Here is a 26,190-nt window from a genome sequence, read left to right as displayed (position 1 = left end):
TGTTTTTAATGTTTCAATGTTTAGTTGTTTTTAAATCTCCTTTTCTTTTGCCTTGTGTTTTGATGCTTTGGTTTTATGTGAAACACTTTGAATTACCTTGTTGTTTAAATGAGCTATATAAATAAACTTGCCTTGCCTTACAAATTGGGGGGGGGTAACAGTCATGGATATTTAAAAATGTTCATTCTGTTATATAAAGGTTACTAGCCTATATCAGTGTTGCCCCACATACCAGTCATCCTACATGTAACATTAAATCATCATCACCAAAAAACTAATTTCCTATATGAAATGTGAGTGACCAACCAAGGTCTAACTGTATTTAAATGCAGTTATTAAACATTGGATAATTTAGTTTTTTGATTTACATATGGTTCAAATTAAATTCATTCATCAATTCTTAAAGCTGTCAACGGACCAACTCCCAACTATGTCCTTGGGTGTCACCAACAGTTCAAGTCTTATTCACATTTTGTATCTGTAGATATTCACTTAATTGTACAAATTGTTCTTTTAGTGCATTTTTGCCCTTTAATAAACACAGAACCCTGTCAAATAAATTAACTGTAGTCAAAGCTCCCAGAGACAACAGATGGATCTAGCATTGTGTTTACATCTGGTGCAAAGCATTTATTGTACACTGTCCCTAAATACCCCCCCCCCCCTCCTGGAGGTATCTGACCACATAATAGCCACGTGCTCATGTTGCTACGGCAACGCATGTTTGTAACTCGAGGCTCGAGACAGACTTCTCTGTGTGCTAACTGATGTGCTAGCTAGCTAGCTTCTCAAAACTATCAAAACGTACGATGGTAAGCAAAGCGTTTTTTTAAAAACAATTCACCACAACAATGGCCGTTCATAGTGAGCTCCAGTAACGTTGAATAGCGTGTGCTCCTCGTGTGTAGTCCATAGACTGTATAACTATGTGTGTGTGTATATATATATGAGAGGCAGACTGGGGTTGCTACTTACCCCCCAATAACAACATTGAAGAAATATGCTAGGTTTGATAATAGAAGGTAGTTTTAACTTGTTTGTGTTTTGTTGACTTTTGTGCAGCCACCCAAAAGCAATAAAGGCAAAGGCTCAAGTAAAAAGCCTGCAAAGGCCAGAACGCCCACACTGATAGATGGATTCACCAAGGAGGAGCTGTCCAAGGAGCAGGTCAGAGATTAAAGTGTGGTGTGTGTTGAAGTGATGCTTGTATATTTTATGTCAGGAGAAAAGAAAAGTTTCCTTTTCAAAGTGATTTGTACATTAAATGGGTATTTCAGCAAGTACAGCTGGAGGACTCCCAAGAGACAGGTTTAGATAAGAATGGTCAAAATCGATGCAACAGAGGCCGAGATATCGGCTTTAGGTTCCTAGTATAAGTGAAGTTCTCAAAACACTGGATATTAAGATGCTTTAAGCTACTTAAAGCATCTTTTCGTAAGACCCTCCCTGTCTTGTGAAATGCCTATCAAGTTTAAATTCCCCACTTTTTATTGCAGGCTTTTTCTTATAAAATGGTAATCTCTAAGCCCATTCCTAGATACATAGAAAATACATTATTCTTTGTGTAATATGTTATATGTTTTTCTCTTAGCGTTTTGGAATTTGTTGACAGGGATGTATTTTAGTTTTGTTTTACTGTATGTCTGTTCACATATTAAGATGTATATTGAAATTGATATAATGAATTAATCTACAATTAAATATGTGATTTACTAGAAGTGCAATTACAATCATTTTCACTAGAGTCAGGAGCTGAGATAACAGTTACTGCTACTTTGTTAAGCTATTTACAATAACTTTAGAGGACCAGTTGAGCTATTTTTGTTCTCCATCATGACTGCTCTCTCTGTGTTAACAGAATATTTAAAGATCTCCAGAGCCACAGCAGACATTATATGTCTGATTCATATTAGTGCCCCCTGTGAACTAAACATTGGACTTTGACATTTAGGATAAATGAGGTAATTGGCTACACGGTCATCTAGATTGTCTGGCTCATATGCCCGCACTAAAATACATTTCTGTATTCCAGCTGGAAGAGCACATCGTGCGCCTTCGAGAGGAGCTGGACAGAGAGAGGGAAGAGAGAAACTACTTTCAGCTGGAGAGGGACAAGATCCACACATTTTGGGAGATCACAGACAGTAAACTAGAGGAGGTCAATGCTGAAAAGAAGAATTTTGATAAGGACGTAGAGGAGGATGAGGGGCGCCACCAAGTAGAGATCAAGGTGAGGTTGATACACAGGTGTGTTGTAGTTATAGTTGAACTGCACCCAAATTCACAGGCTAGATTTTGACCACGTCTTTATTTTCATATTATGCCGGAACAGGTAACAAGGATCTTTAAATGCAGTCAATAGATGCAACCTTTTTTTGATCCACAGCCAGTGTGTTTTTTTATCCTCAGTATCCCACAATCCATTGTGCTTCCGTAGTTTATTTTAGTGGCATGTACCGGTTGTCCTCTCAACTTTAAAAGTTAGGAAAAATCATGTGATTGCATTCTTGTTTTTTCAGATACTAGTACTAGTTTGTCATTTGTTAAGCAAAGATTATCCATTGACAGATGTAAGGGCTAAATACATTTTACAATGCACATTTGATTCATTTGTTTTCCACCAGGTGTATAAGCAGAAGATGAAGCACCTCCTGTGTGAACACCTGAACACAACCTCTGAGTTAAAAGCAGATGGTTTAGTCTCCACACAGGTGGTGCAGGAGGAGCAAGAACAATTAGAGACTGAGCTTCATAAGGAAATGAGGGCCGTCATGGTCGACATGCAGGAGCTTGACAATGAAAACCTTGTCGAGGAGCTTGAACAGGTTTGAAGCACACACTATTATTTTCTACACTTAAAGATCTGTGGATTTAATGTGTCTCTTTACTTTGATATATTTCACCAATTCGTCAATGCTACAAACAACACTTTGGTTTTTATCTCAACAGAAACACGATGAAGAAATGACTAAAATAAGAAACAGAGAGGAGAAGCAAATTGCAGGTAAAGAACTAATCTCATTTTGAGTTGAATTCAACACCCTGTGCTGTCAGAAACTCAACAGGAGCCCTCATTTTGTGTCGCTATTTGAGTAGAAATCCAAGCCAAGTATGGTGAAAAGCTGGAGCTGCTACAACAACAGCTGGACAACATGACAAAAAATAAGACCAGTGAGATAGAAGATCAATGGAACAGCCACATCAACGCTCTAGTAGAAGACCACAAGAAAGCATTAACTGAATTGAATGCATTCAATACTGTCATGGAAAAGGAACTGGATGTGAACGATTCACTCAAGGTATAAGTGCTCACATTCAGAGACATTTCAGGTGTTTTGTTTACACCGGCAACACATTATTAATTTAGTTATTGATGAGTATGTTGATAATTTTCTTTTTGCAATTAAAAATGCCCATGATCCAACTGTTTTTTTTTCTCACATGGTTTGTTTTATTGTCTTTTCTTAGGAAGAAATTGATTCGATGGAGAAGACACAGAAGGAGAAGAAGAAGTACCTGGCCCGCCTTTTGCTGGAGAACAAGCAGATGGCTGAGCTTCTCTCAGAAGTCTTAGAGAAGAACGCGGAAATTGAGAGAAAAATGAAATACTTTGCATTGAAAAAGGTTGTTGGTGTAGTATTTGTGAATAATTTTTTTTGTGGTTGAAACTTTGTGCACTTACATTTATTGCTGCCAGTGTCTTAATTGTTCCTGACATGTAGCATACTGCACACGAGCAAAAGGTCAAACTGTGACACTGTTTTTGACAGGATGTCAATGAAAAGGTTGAAAAAAAGAAGCTGGATGAACTGAAAAGGGATTATCAGACACTGGAACAGACATTCTGCAAGGTAAATGCTTTGATTGAGTTGCACTGTGTCATGTTGATACGTTGAAGTGTTGATTCATGTACACCTGATGTGACCAAATGCTTATTTACTTTTGCATATTTGTGTGAATGTTTTTGCATTTATTTTTGTCTGTGCACATGTCATACAGCTTCAGCTAGAGAGGGATGAGCGGTACAAGACGTTCACTCAGAATATTCAGCAGGTGCAGCACGAAGCAGATTGGAAGAGCATGCCGCTGGAAAAGAAGCTGAAAGGCCTAACAGACGGCCTGGAGAAGACGCAGGCTCAGCTCCTCTCTGTGCTTTCTGCCTCTAACATGGACCAAACTGCTCTTGATGGGGTCACTAACACAATTGAGGTGAATTTTCTCTTAAATAATGTGTATTTTATTGCACATTGTCCTCTGTACAAAAAACATAAAATAATCATGTTTTTGCTTGTAGAAAAATCTGGACTCCAGTAATAATTACATCAAGACCTTGGAGTACAGAAAAGCTCAGCTTTCCCAGGTAAGACGTTTGTTTACTTCCTGGAAGTGTCATGCATTTGTCAAATGAATGATGATGTTATACACAATTTTGTAGTAATATTCATACTTGTGTGTCCGGCAGGCCCGTAAGGATTTGCTGCTGACCTATGAAGCTTTGTGTAAAGCCATTTGAGATCAGCTGATAACTGGGAAAAGTTTGTAATTGATTTTGGGTTTGCCCCAAAATGAGAGGCAATGAATCCAAAGACCGACCCCTTTACAGTAAATCTCACTTTCTTTGCATCTGATTCATTAGAATCTCAACCGTTTCTCATATTTTCCCAGGTTGTAAATGTGTTTCTTCACTCCACTTCTTCACAACTAGTTTGTTTAAGAAAATAAACTATTTTGGGATGTTTATATATTTTTTCTTTTGTTCTTTCATAGATAGGTCATCGGGATAAATGTATTTTTGTTCTGCTCTTTCTGACAATATATTAAGATGTATAATGATATATGAAAATGAACCTAGAATTAACTACATTTAAATATGTGATTTAAAAGAAGCTTAACTAAGCTAAAATGTCAGTTACTGATACTGTTACAGATTGACTGAGCTAGTTACAGTTGCTTTACAGGACTAGTTGAGCTGTTGTTCTCCATCATGGCTGGTTTTTGATTGCTGTCATTTGCATGCTGTGTTCACAGAATCATTAAAGATTATAAGACATAATCGTTTTTGCAACAAACAACAATGAGAATATGGGCTGCTCTGACGTGGTCTGTTAACAGCGAGACGTGTCTTACGCATACCATTTGTAATGCTAGGAGAGCCATGCATGCCTTTTTAAAATCTCCAACTAGCAGTTCATATATTTCAATAATATCACGTGATATTTAAAAAGCATGTTCAGCAAACCAGCAGAGAATCTGCTCTATTTAGGCTATTTGTGCAATCTGTCTGTACTTCAAAAGTGATGTGTTTATAGCCCATTATGAGAACCACACTAGTACATGACTAGTGTGGTTAAACCTCTGGTTAAGTCCTTTACAGTTCTGGTTATAATTGTTTCTGTTACTTATGTATCAGAATTACAGCAATGATTTTTTTGCATTTATATTTTGATATTTGTGTTCTCAGAATGGATGATGGTGATTGTCACATTAGGGGACACTATACAAAAATTGTATTGGCTAAAAAGACATTCATTTGTGCATGAAGTGGAACCAAATTCTTAATTTGAGAACTGATCGTTACTGCTGGGAAGGAATGTCCGTAAGCAGTAGCAAAAGTTTTCAGTTACCACCAAACTCGGATATTACAATTTAATTTGATTGATAGAGTATTCTCGACACCAGAGAGGCTGAAAAGTAAGAAGATGTAAAGTAGAAGAGGGACATTTTATTTTGACGTTTATTGTTAGATTTAATGGAAAAAACAATCCAGTTGCTGAAGGGTGTGTTATTGTCGAGTGGTTACTACTAAAACATTGTCGTAAAGGGGAGTGAAGTTATAATATTTTTTGGATTAAAACTAATTCTAACTAATTCTTCAGCTTCTAATGTCAGTAAATTATGGCAAAGATCATCTAACTTTAGGGGTAATTTGAGGTATTTATCGTATATTTCCACTGGAAGATGGGGGCTATAAATTGGACTCAAACCAAGTATTCCAATCTCAACAGCTAATTTCACCAGCTGATTGCTGCCATGAGTTTCCAGCAGAGAGAGAGGAACATATGGGGTGGATCCAGTTTCTCATTGAATATTCCTGTGGTGAATCGAGCCCTGTTGCACTGAGTGATCGCTGTTCCCTGCTGTATCAATAATACAGGAGGAAGATATTGTCCCAGTGCAGGCCACAGTATCATACAGCTAAAGCAAGTGGAGGGAGGGGGTGGTCCTTTCACTCAGCCCTCTTGAGTTTCAGGGCCTGCAGACAGTGGTCTGACTCTGGGGAGCCGGCTGCTGTGCCCTTGCACAGGGCTCAATTGTAAGTCCGCCTGACCGAGGGATAAATGTGTCCAAACAGTGACAGCCTGCACAGTCTCTGCTGGCCCGACCCTGTTGGTAAGACTACACCCCCAACAAGCCCAGAGTCACAAGATGGGTCCCAGCTGAGAGACAGCTCAATAGGGAATCAGTCAGTGGGAGACATCGGACAGTTAGAGAATGGGATAGATATCCTGGGTGTGATTAACATGATCCAGATTTTCACCTTGTTTGAGCACCTTGTTGAGTGCTGTGACCTTCCTGTAGCCTCATGATGGCCCAAAAATACTGAACTGGGAACACATAAACCAAAATACTGTACATCTAAATACAAGCAGTGACCTTAATGATGGAGAGACATGTCCTGTTTCAAGAGGTTAAGTACACCCAAGCTGCTCTCTCTCTTTTCTGCACATTGTCAGAGAAAATATCTAAGCAACATAAGGTAGCATGTCAACTATGTATAACTCATGAAACATGAAGACAAGCATCAGCCCCAAACAGCTAAAAGCAGAGAGAGAGAGAGAGAGAGAGAGAGAGAGAGAGAGAGAGAGAGAGAGGACACAGGTGGGAGGGGTGCAGGAGGAGAGAGTGAAAGGTAAAGAAAGTCGGAGTGATGGTGAAACAGAGTGCCACTCAGAAAGAGGTCAGCTCTGAGTGTGTTGACGCCGCTGAGTTAGAGATGCTGATAGAAGCTTGAAAGGATACTTAAAGAAGCTAATGGATTGTACTGTTGGTGAGTTTTATTTTTCTCAAGTTTGTTATTATTGTGAGTTACCACTGACATTTAAAATACTTTAAACAGGGACAGATGTATCCTTTGCTATTCTTGTCAAACTGTGATCTCTTAAAGAACTGTGTATTTAACTGTGTGTATGAATATCTTGCCTCATGTTCATAACTTTTCTTTGGGCACTCTACATCACATAAGGACCTACCTGTTATAGCCTGCGTCATTGTCTCATAGTGAACCACATTACCGATACTTGTTTTACTAACCATGCAGTGAGAGTGGTCAGGTGACGTTGTGGCCAGTCATTAAGGTTTAATATCCCCTCTCAATTGAGATACGTTACTCCTTGAGTCTACCGCATTGCTGGAAATTTGAAAAAAGACAGCCTCCGTTTAAACACTGGGTTTTGTTAAATCAATAGGATAAACAGCCTGAAGGGAAAGATGGGACACCACTGTGTCACTGTGCATGCTGCCATGAGATGAAGATGGCAGAGAAAGGGCCAGGGATGGCCACTCTTAGATTCACAAGCATCATCGTTTGTGTTGTTTTACTGGGACAAGGATCCCCTGAGAAGACAGGTGAGTGAACCATCAAAACGTTTCACTAAATGCAATATTTGTGTGTTTACTAATACATGTGTTTAATACATAATGCTAGCTCTAGCTGTCTCTTATGGGACTCTTTCAGGAGGTGGTAAAGGGGACCAGAGAGACGCCATTCTTAAGGAGATCATTTCAAAATGGAGTACAGGAAATGGCTGGAATTCTCAGAAAGCGCCTCCAGAACCACACAAGGAACAGTCGGTGCTCCCATGGGTGAGGAATATCATGGGGAGCCTAAAAACACTTGGTGTACTTCCCAACAAGAACCTGCCTTCATTAAACAAGCCAATTGACAGGCACCGTCTCTCGGGCTTCCTCTACAACATCTCTCTGTACCTCCAAGAGATGGGCGCTGAGCTGGAGGAGGCACCGACGGACGAGGATCAGCTGTGGGAGAAAGTGCTGCATTACTTCCTCCAGTCTGAAGGGAGTGCTGCACTGAACCAGTGGAACGGCCGGGTCCCACCCCGACCCAGCATTAGAGTGCAGGACTGGTTTTTGTCCCTGAGGGGAAGCCCTCACTGGGACTGGCTTCTGGGGCTTCTGCAGAGCCTGATCAGTCTGTCAGAGCGTCAGTCCTACAGGCCTCTCTTGACTTTCTTATCTCAGAACTGGAGGACAGTGAGCGCTGTGTTTGAAGCTGCACTTCAGGCTCTGCTCAGCGGGACCTATGGTCAGGCCAGTGCAGGCCTGCAGGGCTTCATCTGTGCTCTAAAGGGTCGTAGCGACTGTACCTTCAGTGTAAGCTGGCTTCAGCAGCTGCTGCGTTTCCTAGAAACACGCAGCTGGAAGCCTGTTGTCAGTTTGCACCCAGCAGGGGAAGGTGCTGAACACAGTAGGAGCTCAAGTGCATTTGAACGTTTAAAGCTCTTCAGCTTGCCTCCTGAGGCCATGAGGCAGGATGGGTTGTCTGGAAATGCATCTCTGGAAGATGCGATGACCACTGAGGATGATCCAGACTCCATGCAAAGCTTCCTGCTGCAGGCGTTATCACGTTCAGGTGGAGGAGAGCGAGGTGGCCACTTGGCACAGAAAAATTTAGCTCTGGTGCAGAGTTTGGATGGGCTGAGGAGCGGCCTCCTGCACAGGGTGGGCAGTTCTGTCTACGGTAACCTGAGGAAGAAAGTGTCACGAGTTACCATGGCGCTGCTTGATGATGTCACCAGCCTGGTGGATGTACCACAGCCCAATGCTCGAGGCCGATGCTCAGTTGGTGAGTATGTGGAGCAGTTGGCTTCATAAGAGGTAATAGTTCGTTGAAATTAGACAAAAAGCAGAGTTAAAAACTTGGCTACGCACACAAAAACAGGCATCATTAAGTGTTGTTTGTTACAGAATAATTAGCTAATTATGAAAGAGCATCCTTCAGTTATAGTTCACATGACAGATGCTGCTGTGTGTTACACTCATACATTTAAAGCTTTGCTTCAGAGGTTTAGTCTGAGAAAAGATAGAGTGCTATTAACTAAATAACATGTCAATTCAAACGTGTTTTACGTTTAGAAGTAAATCATGCAGAGTTTAGAGTGTATTTACTGTCATTCACAGAAGAAAACCCCTTGCTAATAGCCTCATAAGTTTGGCCCTGGTTTCACCTGAAAGCTACAGGAGAGACAGTGACAGTGACTGACACTGCTTTAAAATCTTTATAATCATCCTGGCCGGTGAAAGCATCTGTTGTTAGCCCAGCTAATCTCTTTATCCTCTCATTGATGCCAGTAACATTATATCTTGGGCATTGTTAGCTGAGCTGCACTGTACACCAGACATGGTTGTGTGCTGCAGAAGCAGTTGCTTTTTCCACCACTCTTTCCCTTTGATTTTCTGTTAATGTTTGCTTTTCATTTGTCTTTTTTAAGGTGACCTTAGACAACTGATCTTATGGTAAGTCACTTTAAATTACTATATGATTGCAGTGCACATAAATGACAGTAAACTATTAGCAAAAACAGATTCACATTTGTTTTGTCACATGTAGGGGGATCAGACATAACGTGACGTGGAACACTCAGGCTTTGGGCTCCCGGGGTCTCCCAAGCTCACTCCCATTCCTGTCCTGCCCCCCCACTGAAGCAGATGAACTAAGATCACGACTGACACCGGCTCAATCATCTCCAAAAAAAGGCCCCTCTGCACGAACAATCTCCAAACAAAAACACCTTCATGACCTCTCTACCACACCTCATCCCTCCCAGCTAAACCAGCCACAAGCAGGGAGAACGAGAGAGAGCTTCAACCAGCAGAGAGAGATTGAGTACTCCACCTCTATAGAAATCCTGGAGGCAGCGTGTAATGAATCCATCCCAGGCTTGACAGGCGTCTCCAACTTCACTGTGTTCCTCTACTGTAAACTGTTTGAAGGGGAGAACGGGTCAGTTAATCCTGCTGAGGCCCAGATGGGGCTCGACCTGCATGCCACGTGCTCTGATGCAGCTTGGTACCTGTCTGCTGCTGAGGAGGACTTCCTTTGGGTTCATGTCTGCAGCGAGTTCTTCGCTCATGAATTCAACAACACGGTCTGTGCCAACTCCTCTTTCTGGCTGCGGAGAGCACAACAGGTAATAAATACATTTTTTGATGTGTTTTCTGTTAACTTTTTGCTAAATATCTGTGGCATTAAGGCGTACTGAGGACATGCTGTGTATATAAGTACTTGTGCATTGCTTGTTTTTAACTTTTCCTTCTACTTAATTTTTACTTATTCTAACTTAAATATTTGCAGGCTGCAGTGACAAAGGACTACCATTTTTTTAACCTGACAAGTATAGACAACCTGTGCGTGCAGCTGACAGGTGAGGCGATAGAAAGTCCGGTACTCGATGAGAGCTGTGTGGCCCAGTTGGGCAACAGGTTGCTCAGTGCCCAGGCTTTCAGGCATTGCTTCCTGCCCAACAACTCCATCCTGATCTCAGCTGTGTGTGGGAGACAGTCCCCTGACTCGCACCAGACCCTGCCAGAGGGCAGCTGGGCCGCGGCGTACTGCTCCAAAATCCACAACTTCTCCCATGTTGACACCGTTGATGAGACTTGTCATTACAGGGCGTGGGCTGTGCATCATTTCACCAACTCCACCCTCCTGGAGCTCTGTGAGCAGACACATGGACTGAGAGAGTACATTTGTCTGAATGCCACACTCTTCAATCAGCTGTTGAGAACAATGCCTCAGTTTGCTGATTTCTGTGCTGATCTGCAGGCAGAACTGGAGGGCAGGAAGTGCCTCCTGCAGAGGTTTTTTGACATGCTCCCGGCTCCGTATGAGTTTGACACATCGCAGCTGTGTGTGGACCCGGCTCCACTGCTGGTGGAAGCTCTACACAAGCTGAGTGTGTGTGAGGTTGAGGGAGGGGAGCGTGAAGGGTTTTTAGTGGCGCTGGGATACGTGTTGCGAGTCCTGGACTTCATGGTGGGCCTCTCTTCGGGCCTGGATGAGGGGGAAAGAGAGGCGAGACAAGGTTTGGGTCAGGCTATCCTCCTCTCCAGTCTCCTTGACAACACTTCCTGGGCCACACTGCAACCAGAAGCCTCCATGAGTGTCCTGCACACCGTCGGAGTCTTCCTCCGCAGAGAGCAGAACGTCACTCTAAAAGAGGATCTACTGAGCTGCTTCAGTGTAAGATAGCCGACTGACACACTCACACACAAACACACTCTCACACACACTATGCAAAGAGTGAATAACTTGTTTTTGCTGTTACATCAGCCTGTCTTGTGGGACCTCATCCAGCGGGACGACAACTCATCTGCTCTGAGGTTTCTGCTGCAGGTAGTGGCCCGTGCAGCTACATTCAAATGTAAACTTCAACAACAGATCAGTTCACTGAACTTTATATTTAGGTGATTCACTTTATCTCACCAGGAGTACCTTCAGATGCCAAGAGACAGCATTCGCACTCTAGTTATGTCTGCTGAAAAAGAAGCTGTCAAGAGATTTCTCTCGCATATGCATCAAAGTTGGGACCAGCTACAAGTTGAAACCGGCCAGGTTTGTTTTCAAACTCCAAAACTAAACACTGAGTGGACTATTATTGACATTTTATATTAAGCTAATTGTGCAGGGTTAAATCCCTCTGTTGACTACAGTTCTACTCTATTGCGCTCTCTTGTGCTGTATCTATTTTATTTGAATCTATGTCACAGCCCATGCATAGTTAAAGAGGGCCACATTGAATACAATCACTTTCTGTCCCGCTCTTTTGTTTTCTCTGTCAGGCATCTCAAAAAGAGTTGCAAGCCATGGAAACAATGACTGCTGCTTTCATCCATAAGTTCCCCCGGGTGACCCCAGAATTGTTTGTGGACCTGTCTCAGTTCATCCCCTTCATGTCTGTCTCTGACATCATGAGCTTCCCAGCCTCCCTGATAGTCAACGACAGCGTGTGAGTCACCGACACAAGAAACAGTTGCGTTTAGTTTTGATATATCTTACCGTCCTGATGCTAACCGCTTCTGAGTTACTCTTTAGGTTGACAGCCATTCGTGACCACAGCTCAGAGATGAAGTCACTGCAGAAAAAGGCCTTTGTAAAAAGACTCCTGCAGTCGAGTGTGGTGGGTGATGTCTCTACATGGCCACCATACTTTCTCATTTCCATCCTTCCGCTTCTGCCTTACCTGCCAGTCAGTCATTTTCAGCAACTGACATCACAACAGGTAAAAATCTTTACATAACTGCTGTAACTCTTTCACAGACGTTAGTAATCTCAGACAAGGTCAGCTGATTAGTAAAGCCATTCACTGTGGTTCTTATATTTATACAGGTGACAAAATAAAGACAAAATCTAAATAAATATATAGAGAAACAGATGCTTCCATACAGGACACAAGGACCATAGAATGGATTTATGAGTATAAAAGATGACTGAATCACAACCCAGATAAACTCTTATGTGAGATTTTGAAGAAACACTGCCTTACATTTTGTTCTTCCTTGTTTTAACATTCTATCTGTTGTCTCCTTTAGCTTACTCCTCTGGTAGAGTTGCTAGGCAACGGCAGTCTGGATGGTGTAAGGGGGCGCCATGTGCTCCGAACCCTCTTCAGCAATAAGAATCTGACCAGCGATAACGTACCGAGGTGGGACCCAGATACTTTGTGTGTATGTATGTTTGTCTTTATGATCACTTAAGACACTCAAAGGTGAGTCATCTGATGGACAGCACTCCAATATGTTTCCACAGTGATGGTTCATATTCAGAGTTTAAGTCCTGCAGTCGATGTTGATTTTTTTTTTTTTGTATTTATTTATTGCAAGACAAGAGACAATACATAGACATAACAACAAGAGGATGACAAGAACAGTGAGATACAAGCCAGCAAACATCATATAGTCAGTGTATGGGAGAACGGTGTGTGTGTGTGTGTGTGTGTGTGTGTGTGTGTGTGTGTGCCTGAGCCTTTTGAAATGAAAGAAAAAAAACAAAAGAAAGTACATAAATGAGGGCAAATTACATAAATTACAATATTTTTTTCTAAAGACTGATCAGTCCAGCTTTGGGTCGCCCCCAGACCGTTTGAGGAGGAGGCTAGCCCAGTGCGGGTTTGAGCCCTTTTTAAAAAAGAAACAGCTCCCAGACCCTCGGGAGGGGCCTGTTCTTTTGAGGGGGCTTATCAGTCAGTTAATCATCTCATGTTTGATAGACTTGAGATAGATTTTGTTCCCTGTTGACATGATCCCTCAGGTTACTCAGAGACTATTTCTTGACATCCAAGATTGGCATCAGTGAGTTAGGTCATAGTTAGATAGATAGATATACTTTATTCATCCCGCAAGGGGAAATTTGTTCGTTACAGCAGCAAAAAATATACTTAACCAATTAAAGTAACAGTAAAAAATAAATAAATATGAATATAAAAAATGCACAGTATATACAATAAACTAGTATAGTATTAAATTAACTAACTAAACAGTAGTGCAAAGATTAACCAGTAGCAAACAAACAACAGTGTAGCAGTGTTATAGTCTTGTGGATGATTTGGCCAGAGGTGATTTATTGTAAAGTCTTATTGCAGTGGGCAGGAATGTTCTCCTGTATCTGTCCTTGTGACAGCGGAGCTGTTATATAGCCCATGTGTGGGGCTATATAAGGTACTGTATATGGACAAGTACCTCATATCTCTCTCCCCTCATTCTCTGTCTACTATTCAATAAAGGAAAGAATGCCCCAAAAAGAGACAAAAGTGACAGCAAATGTGGTTTTGCAGGTTAGGGGTCCTTGCGTGTTACCTGGATCCCGTGGAACTGGGTTCATTTCTTCAGGACTCAGCCGTGTCCTTGGCTCTCTGGCAGCAGCTGGCTCAGTGCATGTCAAAGGGGTTCATCAGTACCAGTGGCAGGGTAAGCAGCACATGTTATTTAGTCTTTTGCAGAAAATCTGCTTCAAACCACTAACATCCTGAATGTCTTTCTCTGTTTAATTGTGTTTCATGGACAGCTGTCCTCTTGGTTGATACCAGCTGTCGAGACCCTGAACATCAGCAGCATGGCTCCCCCAGAGCTGTCTGCCCTCAGCGGTCTGTTACCTCAGTTAGGAGCTTCCTTCCTGCTGTCGCTCCCCTCACAGCTACTCCTGGAAATCCTCTCACAACCAGGATTACACAGATATTCTCCAGCACAGGTTAGCAGGGAATTTGTTTTTCTTTGTGACTTCTTGTCATTCTTATCGTTGGTGAAGTTGTTAATTGCTACCATAGTAGATATTAGTAAGCCATAAATGTATAAAGATTAATTGCATTTCTATTAAACTTTCAAAGTTTGCTAGATGCAACTATGATGCAACGCTAAAAAGAAAAACTAGCCGTGAGTGTAATAGTCTGTGGAAATTTTTGTCATAACCGTTGAACTAGAATTAAGGGGATTCTTAATTAATTTGAATAGGGCAACACATTTACTAATAGATATCACCATGAAACTTTACCAGTTGGCGACATACATTTAGATAATTCATTTCTGTATTACAAGTTTTCTGAAAATGAATGTTTAAATATGCAAATGAGGCATTATCTTATCATTAGCTATTAAATATGTGCTTATCACCATACATTTCCAGAACAGAAATATGAACATTGGATAAAGCCAAGTTTAAAATGCTTGATTCATTTTGTTGACATATTAGGGTCAAAGGTTTTCACAGAGGGAATTTGGGATTTTTTTTTATCACCTCATAAATCAGAAAACACTGTCAACAGCTATAACAAATACATTAAAAAAAAATTTGCCTTGTTTTTATGAAGAAAAAGTTCTATAAATCAGATTATGAATGATTTATGAAAAAAAACCTACAAGCCTTCAATATATAGATAGGAATGAAACTGAAGTCTGGTGTATGTAAGCGCTACTGAAGTGGAGTCTGAGTTTTGAGAAAACATCCTTTAAAGATATGTTTTGTAAAATTACACTAAAAGTGAACGAATAGATATCACCAAGACTTACATTAAGACAATTAGTTTTATGTCTTACAAGTTTTCTGAAATTTGTATGTTTAAATATGCAAATGAGAGATTATCTAATGCGAACTTTTGGTCAAAAATCTACAGACACAGATAAACAAAGTAGTAAAATAATGACCTAAATGTGTACTATGGATGTGCTGTTTCCACGAGTCTGAAAGAAGACATGTTATGAAAGCAAAATAGCCCAAAATGTCAGAATTGACCAGTGCGTTAAAAACAATGTTTTTGCATGAGGTGTCTCGCCTTAATTAACTTCCAAGTTTCTAGAGAAAAGAAGAGGATAAACATTGATTGAATATGTGACCAAAATATATAAATATGAAACAGTTGTATATTTTTGTATGCATGTGTGTTAATCTTTCGAATACTTTCCTCAGGCTTTTCAAATGTTATTCAAGATTTCAAAGGACACCTCTGTAAGTATTTTCAAAATAGTTTTTTGCTGAATTTCAGCCAACTGCACTTTCATCACTGTGTTTCTCTTCCTGCCAGCTCACCATGGAAAAACTGTGCAGACTGAAGCCGTTACTCTCTGGTCTCTCTCCTGCTGTGCTCAAAGACCTGCATTGGCCTGAGATCAGTGAAGCTGAACGCTGCCAGTGCTGGAAGATGTTGCTAACTGAGCTGAAGCCCGGCCAAAGAGCCATGCTATACAATGCAATGCAGGAGGTTATTATCTGTCTTCAAATGGCACTTCTCTTATCTTTTCATCCCTCCTTGCAATTAGCTGTGACTCACCTTGTTGTCACATGATAAATAGATTGACACAATAGAGGTGCATAGGATCATATTTCATTATACAGATACAACTTAATGGGAAATGAGTAAAAACAAAAAACTGTGGCCTGAGATACATTAATTCAATTTAACGTAGTATCCATGCTAATCATGCACAATGGTTCCAGAGAGTGTTCATATCATCCACATATGTACAATCTGATTTGTGTTGCCTTTTAAAGTTTTTAAGTTTAAATTTACAGTGTTTTTGTGTGTCAACAGGCTCTGCACAGACACTTGCAGAACATCACTCAGCAGGCAAACTGTCTATTACCGTTCATCCCTCTGAGGAAGCTGACAGAAACCTTAAATGGAGAAACAATCCTGAGAGATGTCAGCCTGTACAGAGACATACGCTGGTCGCCACAGCAGGTGCACATTTGCCTTTAACCTACCTTTGTGTGCTACTTCACACTGCATTGATATGACAACAATAGGTTGGCAGTTCTCTAACTAAAGAAGAAAATGTTACCAGCTTCGGTCCCATTAATCTGCAACTCATTGGATATGCTTCAGATGAGCCTTTCAGGATATTAATACTCCACACGCATCAGCTGCCATCAAGCTAATTAGTTTGGATGTAGTACAATGGTGTGGAGGAGTGTAGCATAAATTAGTAATGGCTACCTTGAAGGGATTTTGTCACAGCAAAGAATGTGTTTCACCTCCAGTTCTTGGCCTAACAAGACCTCAGTCAAATCAATAAAGATTGCCCTTTTGGTCAGGAGCTGCACTGTGACACTTGATATAAAAACATTGTATTTGAATAACCTTAAAGTTAAATGCTTCTACACCCTGTGTTATTTGTGCAATACAAATTTTGATAAAAATCCTTTTATAGTCAGTTTGAGGAATATTTTGTGAGATTATAGTGTGAAATGAATGCCACTGTACACAAGATATGGTATCTAATGTGGTACAGTCGTATCAGTGATATACCACCAGTGTTGTATTCCACATCTGGTCTAGTAGTTTTTCCGTCTGTAGCTGAGTTGAACTGCAGTCGAATGGATTAAACAATACAGTGACAATTTTACTATTCTTTAGAGTTTTACCAGTAGTGAGTCTGATGCTCAACCTCTTGTTAATCTGCCAATTAAATTCTGAGAAGTTTTAATACTCCGGTCTTGATCTGAGAGTGGCACAAAATGAAAGTTTATGGTGTGTTTAAAATGGATACTGTTCATCCTCTGGGAAACATGAATGTTTTAGCCTAATGCTGGTTTTAAGGGAGGGTGATGGTCTTTCTAGGGTGCCAAATACCGGGAATATCAACTTTCACAGCAGTTTGAACAGTCATTGTGAAAATGTCTTGCTCTGGACCAAAGTGTTGCACTTGACATCCTTAAAGTGATATTTCACCCAAAAACTTTAAGCATCGAACACTCACCCAGTTGAAAGCTGGCTTGTAAAAGTTTGTTTTTCATTGTACATTAATTTTATTTTAATGGGATTACAACTGTGAGGCACTCACTCATAGATACTCAATACATCCTCTGAAACAGGATCAACAGATTCACACAGCATAAGCAACTTTTTTGCTTTTTCTAGTATACTCAGTATGTTATCATACTCACACTTTTGCCAAACTACATATTGATTTAACTTATTTGATTAAAATGTTCTGTCAAATACTGGGTCTGACGCCATTTCTTTTTTATCTGGACAGGCTCAGCTTTTGTTCAAAAAGATCCACAAATTTAAAAACATTACCAGCAAGATGGTGAGGTAAGTAAGGATGTATTGAACCAGAGCATTCAGATCTACGATCTTAATCAGTAAATAATTTTACCTGCAGACAGAATGAAAGATTCAGAAGTCTCAGTCAATTTCAGGTGTGATACTCACTCAATAAACAATTTAAATAACAACTTCTCCTTTACTTATAGGGATCTGGGTCATATTTCCAGTGGGATGAGTTGTGACTTTCTGAGGCTTTGGAGCAACGATACAGATTTTGTAGAGCTGCTTCAGTTTGTTAGTGAGCTGCCTGGAGGCACAAGACCTGCTCTGGTGAGGAACAAATACTTTAGCACTCCTCAAACTCTTTATAGTCTCTTATACTAGATCTATTAGTTTTTTGTTTATATATTTCCATATCAAAATACAAAATCATGTTTCATTCTAAGAAGTTCAGATGTGTTTTGGCTGTGTTCCCAGCGAAAATGTATTGTCGATGAATTGAGGGAACAACCTGAAATCAGCCTTAGTGCTTTGAGTCCTGGGTTTGCTGCAACTCTACCGTAAGTATCTCCTTACGAAACGTGAACTATTTCACAGTTTATCCAAAGTGAACTACATTTACTCCTCTGCTCTGCTCTTTTCCAGCGTGACGATGATAGAGGACCTCTCCAATGCATCCTTCAGGGCCATTCTGGACCACATTCAGGCACACTTTGCTGATTTCCTGAGAATGCCACATTACAAGCAGACAAATTTAGCCGAGAAGGCTGTAACTGAGCTGGTAAAACACCAACATAAACTATACAAATACTGCATTTACTGCATATTCTTACATGATGTGCAGGACTTGACACATTGCTTTATTCAGGTAGAAAAATGTCATCAGATACCAGTTGGTGCATGTAATTTATATACAACATTAAGTAGAAACAGAAATCCTAAGTTAACCTTGGGGTTATTAAGATGATAAACCAGCACTATGAGCATTCAGAACAGGAACTCAGAGATGCTATTTCTGGTAAATTGTATCAGCGGTTGCGTCAGTGATGGTGACTCATGTATTTGATTTGTATTAACACATTAATGGGGCACAAAAACAACCTACATTTATTGGTTCAGGCTTCTTAAGCACACACACAAACAAATGAAACAGATGGAGAAAGAGATTCAGAACATAACTTGCTTCATCCAGTTAACAGCTTTTCACATGAGTGAAGTCATATCAATGTTGAATCCCTGACTGTATGCGATGCTCTGCAGGGCTCCTATCAGGCTGAGGGGGAGATTGATGGCACCACCCTGGATTTCCTGGGGCCTTTGCTGCCTTTCTTGGACCGGGACAGTTTGTCTCTGGTGGACAGAGGAGCACTGGCTCTGCGGCTGGAGGAAATGAGAAGTTTCTGCCTTCCTAAAGAGGCTCTGAGAGATATTAGTGCGCTGCTCACTCAAAAAGACCTGCTCGGGTAAAAAAACAAAAAACATCTGAGAAATGGTGACATATTGTGGTTGTGACACCTGGGTCAATAATATGTTGAGAGCTTCATTTCCATCATTATTTCTAAAAAGTAATTTACTGGCTGCACAAAAACAACAGGAACACAACTTTAATCTGTTATCACCATATTAAGCTAAATGCTAATGTCAGTATGCCAACATGCTAACAATGACAATGTTAAAATACTGATGTTTAGTTGGCGTAATGTTTACCATGTTCACCTTCTAAGTGTGGCGTGTTTGCGTGCTACCATTCACTGATTAGCGCTAAATACTAAGTACAGCTGAGGCTGATGGGAATGTCGTACCAGGCAGTGATGATTCCTAAGGGAAGTAATGATTGATAAGTTATCCATCACACATAGACCATAAATAAATAAGTTATTGAGAACAAAACACCTTCTGCACCTGTTAGTGTAGAGTGGTAGAATAAAAGGAGTTGAATAGCAATCTACAATACATAAAATGCCGGACAGGAAAACACGCTTGCATTAAGACACGGATTACATAAAACAGCAGTAATGTTAAGCTTTGTGTACTTGTTTGTCAGGGAACCATCCAAATGGCAAGTTGGGGATGTGGAACATTTGGGCAGGCTGATGTTTTCTCTCTCAACAAAGCAGATAAACTCCATCCCACTGGTAAGCACACAAAAGCATCAATCTAAGCAAATAATTAATTTCATTACACTTAACTTTACACTTTCTTAAGGCATAGCATGATGATATGTGTTTCCTCTGTGCAGACAGTGTTGAATAAAGACACAGTGGAGCAGGTCCTGGTGGGTCAAAGTTGCTGGGAGGACAGTGTGGTGGGTGGAGTCTGCGTGACTCAGTGTATGGACCAGCATCGTCAGAGACGGCTGACTCAGAGTCTCATTCGAGGGATTGTCAAAGCACGGAGCAGGAGGGCAAAAGGTTCAAAAAATATTTGATTGTAACTTGTAGTGCTGTTGTGATAATGTGGGTAATGCTTTGTGTCAGTTTTCATTCCTATCATTGCGCTGAATTCACTGCTGTCTCTTTGAGCAGTGCCAGTTCCAAGCTGTGCAGACATCAGAGGGACGTTTCCATCAGCTTGGACATCCACTCAGCTCAGCCGTATGTCACAGGAGGATCTGAAACAGTGCGTTGAAGTTTTCGCTCAGGACCATTCAATGAGCTCTGAGCAGCGCCGAGCACTGTGGCTGAAACTCAGGAAGGTCAGTAAAACTGTGAAAGACCTCAGGAAGCTAAGAATGTATCAGACCAGATCATCATGTATCCTCAAAGTGGTGCAGCAGTTAAGATCTTGTTCCCACGATGTATCTAAACATTACAACACAATTCTTAATAAAAATGCATCATCCTTATACATTTTGATTTGTGATGTCTGAGAAATGGCTGATTATCTCCAACTCTAAGAGACAAGGACAGCTGCGTAAAACATGTAGTGTTTTTACATCAACATAATCTGTGGTTAAAACATGTTCTGGTTCTTCACTCAATCCAGTCCTTCAGTCCGGTGAGAGAGCTGAGAGCGGATCAGGTGCTGGCTCTGGGCCCTGTGGTGACTGAGATGGGAGAAAGAGACCTGCAGGACGCCAGTATCACCGATCTGGGTGTGTTGGCACATCTGGGGACACTGACAGGCTGGAGCCCTAAAAAGGTTTTGAATTTTTCATTCTGATGTAAAACATCAAGTGAATGAAAGAATCTCCTCCTAAAAACATGTCCATTCGTGTGTTTTGAATTATTTTATTATTTACAGATGAGAGCGGTGATTTTCGGAATGATGCAGAAACGCAAACTGAAAGTGGAGCAGTTAACAGCTGTTGATCTGGCAACATTTGGCCATCTGATGTGTGGTCTCTATCCATCAGAAATCAAAAGACTGAGCCCCTACAACCTCAGGTCAGTCAAATACATGAAGTATAAACTGTCTCTGGCACACAACACTAAACAACGGTTGTTAAAAGAAGGCTCACACTCAGCAATACGTCATCAAATTCTTTGTGACATATATAAAATACAGGTAAATTGCATCAAACCAAAGACGAGCATAAACAAAGATGAACATATACAGTCCAGAGGGGACAGATACTGCTAATCTGGTAGTAAGTACATTTTGAACCCACAGTACTTAGTAGCAGTGGTAAAACATATTCAATCCTCCTAGTTTTAGGTTTCAGAGAGTGTTTAACTGATTTCACATCCACCACATTCACCTGCTAACAGAAGTAACAGGAAGCTGGTGCACATTTATTAGTAGCACAACATAAAACATTTTGCTCACCCCCAGAAGAAGATAAAGTCCTAAATCACTTTCCTCACACTGCAGTGTGGCTGTCCTGTTCCTGCGGGAGACCTCCCTGCCATGCACAGAGCAGCAGATGGAGGAGTTGACAAGCCGTTTTTCCAGATCTGAGGCCTTTGGTCCAGTCAGTGCTTGGGGACCAGAGGTTTTCACCGAAATTGGGACACTGGCAGGTACAGTAGAATATGATATCTCTGGAGGGCTTTTTGTGATCAACATTTTTTTAATCGTTTTCTTCATCAAAGAGTGAGGAGGGCGGGAGGAGAGAACGACAGCTTTTGGATGGATAGGTGCAATTGAAAATATTCCTGAGGGTTTAAAAGTTGAGGAAAACTTTTACACTTCCTGTGATTTGATATGAGGATCATCAATTGTCTGACTAGACAGTGTTTGTGTCTCTGTCCAGTGGGCTTGGAGGACCTGGTGCTGTCAGCTCTGGTACAAGAACAAGTGGAGGGAATCACCCCTGAAGCCATCGCCCTGATGTCACCAAAAAAGATGGCAGTGAGTTTCAACTATGCCGTGTTTCAGGTTAACCTACAGAGCAACGTTTCGCTTCAGTATGATCTATGAGTAGCACCATGGGAACATCTGGCTGAATTCACATCACATTTAAGTTTTACTAGTCTCATAAACTGTAAAAGATAGGAATCAATAGAAAATTAATGAAAGCTGAATTCCATTTAGCTGCCTAGTTTCAGGGTCTTGTTGTTGTGTATGCTGGCTCACTGTCACTCTGTCATGACTAACTGGGGCACTTGAATAGAACAGAGCCATCGTTAATGTTCTTAGTAATACCTTTTCTACTATGACATGTCAAAATGTTGGCTATGAAAAAGACCTTTCAACAACTATGAGCAGATATTTTATATATTTTTTTTCTCCATACAATCTGCTGCTTTGTGATTATCTGAAAATTATAAAATAATATTTTTCAATACATGTATTTTCTCACAATAATCACTATTGATGTAGTGCTTGTTAATTTTTTCTATCTATATAAATTAAAACTATGAATTCGGTCTTTGATAAAAACAGTGTACCCTAAATATTGTGGTGTGTGTTTAACATTTAGACATGTTTTTAGAGTGTCAAACATTTTTTTTAGAGTGTCCTGTATGAGTAAGTTAGTATGTGTGTTTGCTGTGCGTCTGTCAGGTGGTGTTCAGTGCAGTTCAGATGTCGTGGCTGAGTGCGGAGCAGGCGTGGGCTGTCACTGAGGAGCAGTGGGCTCAGCTGGACACGGAGCAAAGGCACGCTGTCGGACTCGCTCGATATGAAGGAGACGTCCTGCTGGAGCTGAGAGGTGAGTCTTGAAAAAAATTGATGGTGATGAAATGTCCATTTAATAACCTCCTTCATAATGAGGCAGTTATATTTATTTTATTTATCGTAGTGTGTTTTATGAGTGCATATACTTTTATTATGGTAATAGTCTTGTTACCACTCATCAATTTGATTTTTATGTTGTGTTTATAAAGTGATGATAAATGCTCAGTTTGTCTGCTTCCACAGGGAGAAACTCAGCTCCAGCAGCAGACAGCTTTACTACATCCTCACTGGCTCTGTGCCTCTTGTTGTGGCAACTCATTTAACATGCTGGAACGTATGTAATTAACCCTTGCTCTCCCTTGGTATCATCATATTTGTACTTCAAATAAATATTTTGAACTGTTCTGTTCCCATGTGCGTTGGTCCTTGAATTTACATTGCTCTGGATTGTGCTCTGCTGCACATGTTTCACTTTTATGTCAACTTGACAATATGTTAATAAGTGTATGTACTTGAACTATATATTATATCCTGTTTTTAGAGCTGTTTTTAGTTTTAAAATACCTTTTAAATTCTTCCTTCTTTTACTTGTAACATTGGTAACATAACCTGCCTACCATCAGGACCTGTGACCTCCATGGGTACCTTCTTCTTTCTAGCATCTAGTTTGTTAATTTAATTACAGAAATGCTGTGGATTTCAAGTACAAAACTGGTCCTCTCTGACTGCATCTTTTATACTTTCTGTATGTTTCCTCAATTATAAACTTTTTAAACTTCTATAAGAGTTTATGTATTGTGTGGCATATGTGAGAACATGAGTATGATTATTAAAAATGTGTTGACATGAAAGACTTAATAGTGAGGGGTACAATTTAATACCAGAATGATTTATTGACTAGCTTGCTGTATCTGTCTGAGGATACACTAATCCCTCCTGACGCTTATGCATGCAGGTATTTTCCATTTCTTGAGTGCAGTACTGCATTCCAGATGAGTGAAGAAAATGTAATAATTACAGTCATTCTGTGCAATAGTATTACTGAACTGGTACAACTACATAATGAAACTTTTAAGCTTTCAGGTTTGGGACTTTAATGAGCAAAACAACAAATAACATGCAACCCGTCTTCCTGGCAACAAAGGAAACTGTAATGTTCAAGTGCTTTTGTATGTTGTATGGTTTATAAAACAACAATTTAAAAGCTTGGTGAATGAACCAGAATTTGAAAGGTTCTTAAATGGGATCCAGATACCACAGGTATTCTCAGCAGGAAAATTACCAACCAGGTAAAGGGAGCAACTATCCCTTTACACCCCCTTGTATATATCAATAAAGGAGGTATGTAGTATTAGCTAATTTCGTGGACTTGTGTTGTATAGTTCTGATAAGTATTCATTATGGCAGTAATTGTGCTCACATGGTGCATATTTATTTTAAAAATAAATTCTTTTTGAGAACTTTATGCCCTTACAGTATTTTTTCCAGTAGAGAGATAACAGGAAATGGAGGAGAGAGAGAGAGAGAGAGAGAGAGAGAGAGAGAGAGAGAGAGAGAGAGAGAGAGAGAGAGAGAGAGAGAGAGAGAGAGAGAGAATGACGTGAGTCCCCAGGCTACACTTGAACCATGACGTTGCTGTTCATGGTTGGCCGCAGGGGCAGCCCATATGGTGCATATTTCTGAATAAAGTTAACTTTAATAAAATGATCATAAAGTGTCTGATACACCTGGGACCAGCATAGAAGTAGGCCATTGGTTGGGCTGGGGAAATACATAATGAAGCTTCCATGTATAGTCTACATTGTGCTTGGTGAAAACCTGGAGGTGACAGGGTACATACACACTGCACAGCGGCAGAGAGGACTGTCTGGAGGTCAAGAGATGCCTAAAGGCTATTTTAGGTTGTGATCTGGCCCTCAGAAAGATGTTAATTTATTGTGTGTAGCCTACTAACAACTTCAGTTTTGTCAATGAAGATGGCATTTTCCGGCATCATACTTGGCATCTATCAAGCGAATTTGCTATAAAAACAACCCGTCAATCTGGGAATAAACATTTTATTTGGCAGTTGGCAGCCTCACGACGAGGATTAGGGTGATGTGCCGCTTGTGACCAGCAGGTGGCGGTGTCGCAGCGCTGCTGGCCAGTAAGTAGGTGTTGCTCCGTCTCCACTTTGTCCACGGCCGTGACGTATTTCCTGGGGCTTGTACGGACCACTCAGCGGTACACCAGAGGGGTATCATGACCATTTATAACCAGCAATTCTCTCCTATCAATTTTTCAGTCGCTTCGCCGTGCCGTCGTCGGTTCTAACACCGCGGTCAGAGACAACAACGAGCCGGGTCGAGCAGGATGTAAACGGAAGCTGGTAAGTTGAGCGGATTGTAAGTTTCCCCGTTTGCACGAGCTTGTATTTTTTTTTTTTTACTTGTTTTGGGCTGCGTGGTCGGCGAGTTTGCCTCTGGTACCACCGGGACTCTGATACCGGACAGGACAGGACCGCCCTGTTGTCTTACCGATCCTGGTGGCTGTCAGTTGGTACGTGAAAGAACGGGGATCTCACTCACGCCGAGGTGACGTCTACTGCGCCGCGTCCGGTTTCTATGGTTGTTCCTGCGAGGGAGAGAGAAACAGACTGCTCGGTCGGAGTGAGTAGTAAAATGTGAGGTCGGAAATGTTCGCCAGGGGTGGATGAGAGGGGAGGAAAAGGGGGAGGCACCTGCGAGACGGAGCAGGTCAGCCTACCAGCGGTGTCAAGTTTTCGCTAATCACGACACTTTCAGACACATTTGTCAAGCCGAGGAGTCATCTTCTTCATCGGATCAGCTCCAAGCCGCCACATTATGACTCTGTGTTGTTGTCACGGACTTTAAACGCGTGAGGTGAGTCAACCGACCGCTAGCTCGCTCCAATCAGCGGATGTTATTTAAACCTCTTAACTTTAGCTCATACGCATTAAAGTGTCTGGCGTTACAAACAGGCCGGAGCGAGATAAGTTTTCCTGTTGACTGCAGTAAATGTCTCCTCCACATTAACTCTGTGATTTTAAAGTCAACAGCACGCCTTGTTGTTTACACATGCAGCAGCATTCTTTTATTATTATTATAGAAGCACTTGGATTCCCTCGGGACTGAACTTTGATATCGGGAGCAATCAGTGCAGAAACCCAGCTGATGTTTTTGGGTCAGACTGAGCTGACTCGCCGTTTTGTTTGTCCTCTCTATCTGATGGAACTTGATTGATATGAATACTGACTTTCTGTGAAAAGCATCGTTTCACAAGTGAAACTGAGCTCCAGCTCTTTAGTGTCACTGACCTCCTTGTGTTGTGTGTGTGTGTGTGTGTGTGTGTGTGTGTGTGTGTGTGTGTGTGTGTGTGTGTGTGTGTGTGTGTGTGTGTGTGTGTGTGTGTGTGTGTGTGTGCGCGCGCGCGCGCGCTTTCTACGCCCAACACTGTAATTGTACCTCTCCAGTGATGCAACCCGGAGCTGTTGATCATTATGGATGCACACTAAAACCAGGTTGTTTTAGCCTCTTTGCATGCGGTTAGATGTACTAAATGCAAACAAGGC

At 41.1% G+C, this 26,190-nt stretch overlaps 3 protein-coding genes across 5 annotated transcripts in view; all 3 read left to right on the top strand.

Moving 5' to 3' along the window:
- Nucleotides 1-724: 724 nt before the first annotated feature.
- On the top strand, nt 725-5,047 carry LOC137887627 (dynein regulatory complex subunit 4-like). 2 transcript variants are annotated; one of them, XM_068730736.1, is made up of 11 exons: nt 725-812; nt 1,063-1,167; nt 2,033-2,230; nt 2,625-2,825; nt 2,950-3,004; nt 3,097-3,299; nt 3,469-3,624; nt 3,771-3,851; nt 4,000-4,209; nt 4,295-4,360; nt 4,463-5,047. In XM_068730736.1, exons 1-11 carry the CDS (start codon nt 810-812, stop codon nt 4,511-4,513), a joined length of 1,329 nt encoding a protein of 442 aa, XP_068586837.1. In that variant the 5' UTR covers nt 725-809; the 3' UTR covers nt 4,514-5,047. The 2 variants fall into 2 exon arrangements, with proteins under 2 accessions (XP_068586837.1, XP_068586838.1); XM_068730737.1 differs by having other exon boundaries at nt 4,436-4,512.
- A 2,479-nt stretch (nt 5,048-7,526) lies between these two features.
- On the top strand, nt 7,527-22,966 carry LOC137887748 (stereocilin). The gene is made up of 29 exons (XM_068730932.1): nt 7,527-7,626; nt 7,736-8,863; nt 9,510-9,534; nt 9,629-10,208; nt 10,373-11,260; nt 11,351-11,413; nt 11,507-11,632; nt 11,860-12,026; nt 12,113-12,299; nt 12,610-12,722; nt 13,851-13,983; nt 14,081-14,263; nt 15,476-15,514; nt 15,591-15,767; nt 16,098-16,247; nt 17,545-17,603; nt 17,765-17,888; nt 18,036-18,118; nt 18,204-18,339; nt 18,819-19,021; nt 19,603-19,693; nt 19,798-19,969; nt 20,084-20,269; nt 20,542-20,699; nt 20,802-20,944; nt 21,372-21,520; nt 21,754-21,851; nt 22,506-22,653; nt 22,863-22,966. Exons 1-29 carry the CDS (start codon nt 7,527-7,529, stop codon nt 22,940-22,942), a joined length of 5,889 nt encoding a protein of 1,962 aa, XP_068587033.1. The 3' UTR covers nt 22,943-22,966.
- Nucleotides 22,967-24,722: 1,756 nt separating this feature from the next.
- furina (furin (paired basic amino acid cleaving enzyme) a) overlaps nt 24,723-26,190 on the top strand; it is a 76,049-nt gene continuing 74,581 nt past the window's right edge. Inside the window, exon 1 of one of the 2 annotated variants that reach the window (XM_068731207.1) lies at nt 24,723-24,987. The gene's annotated coding sequence lies outside the window, so the exon portion shown is untranslated. The other variant, XM_068731208.1, reaches the window with a different exon arrangement.

Source organism: Cebidichthys violaceus, unplaced genomic scaffold (genome assembly GCF_023349555.1).
Source record: "Cebidichthys violaceus isolate CVI_PGR_0920_01 unplaced genomic scaffold, fCebVio1.0.p SCAF_5, whole genome shotgun sequence".
Classification (NCBI taxonomy): Eukaryota; Metazoa; Chordata; class Actinopteri; order Perciformes; family Stichaeidae; genus Cebidichthys; species Cebidichthys violaceus.
The sequence above is the reverse complement of the archived record's forward strand: the minus strand, read 5'-3'. Positions and strand labels throughout refer to the sequence as shown.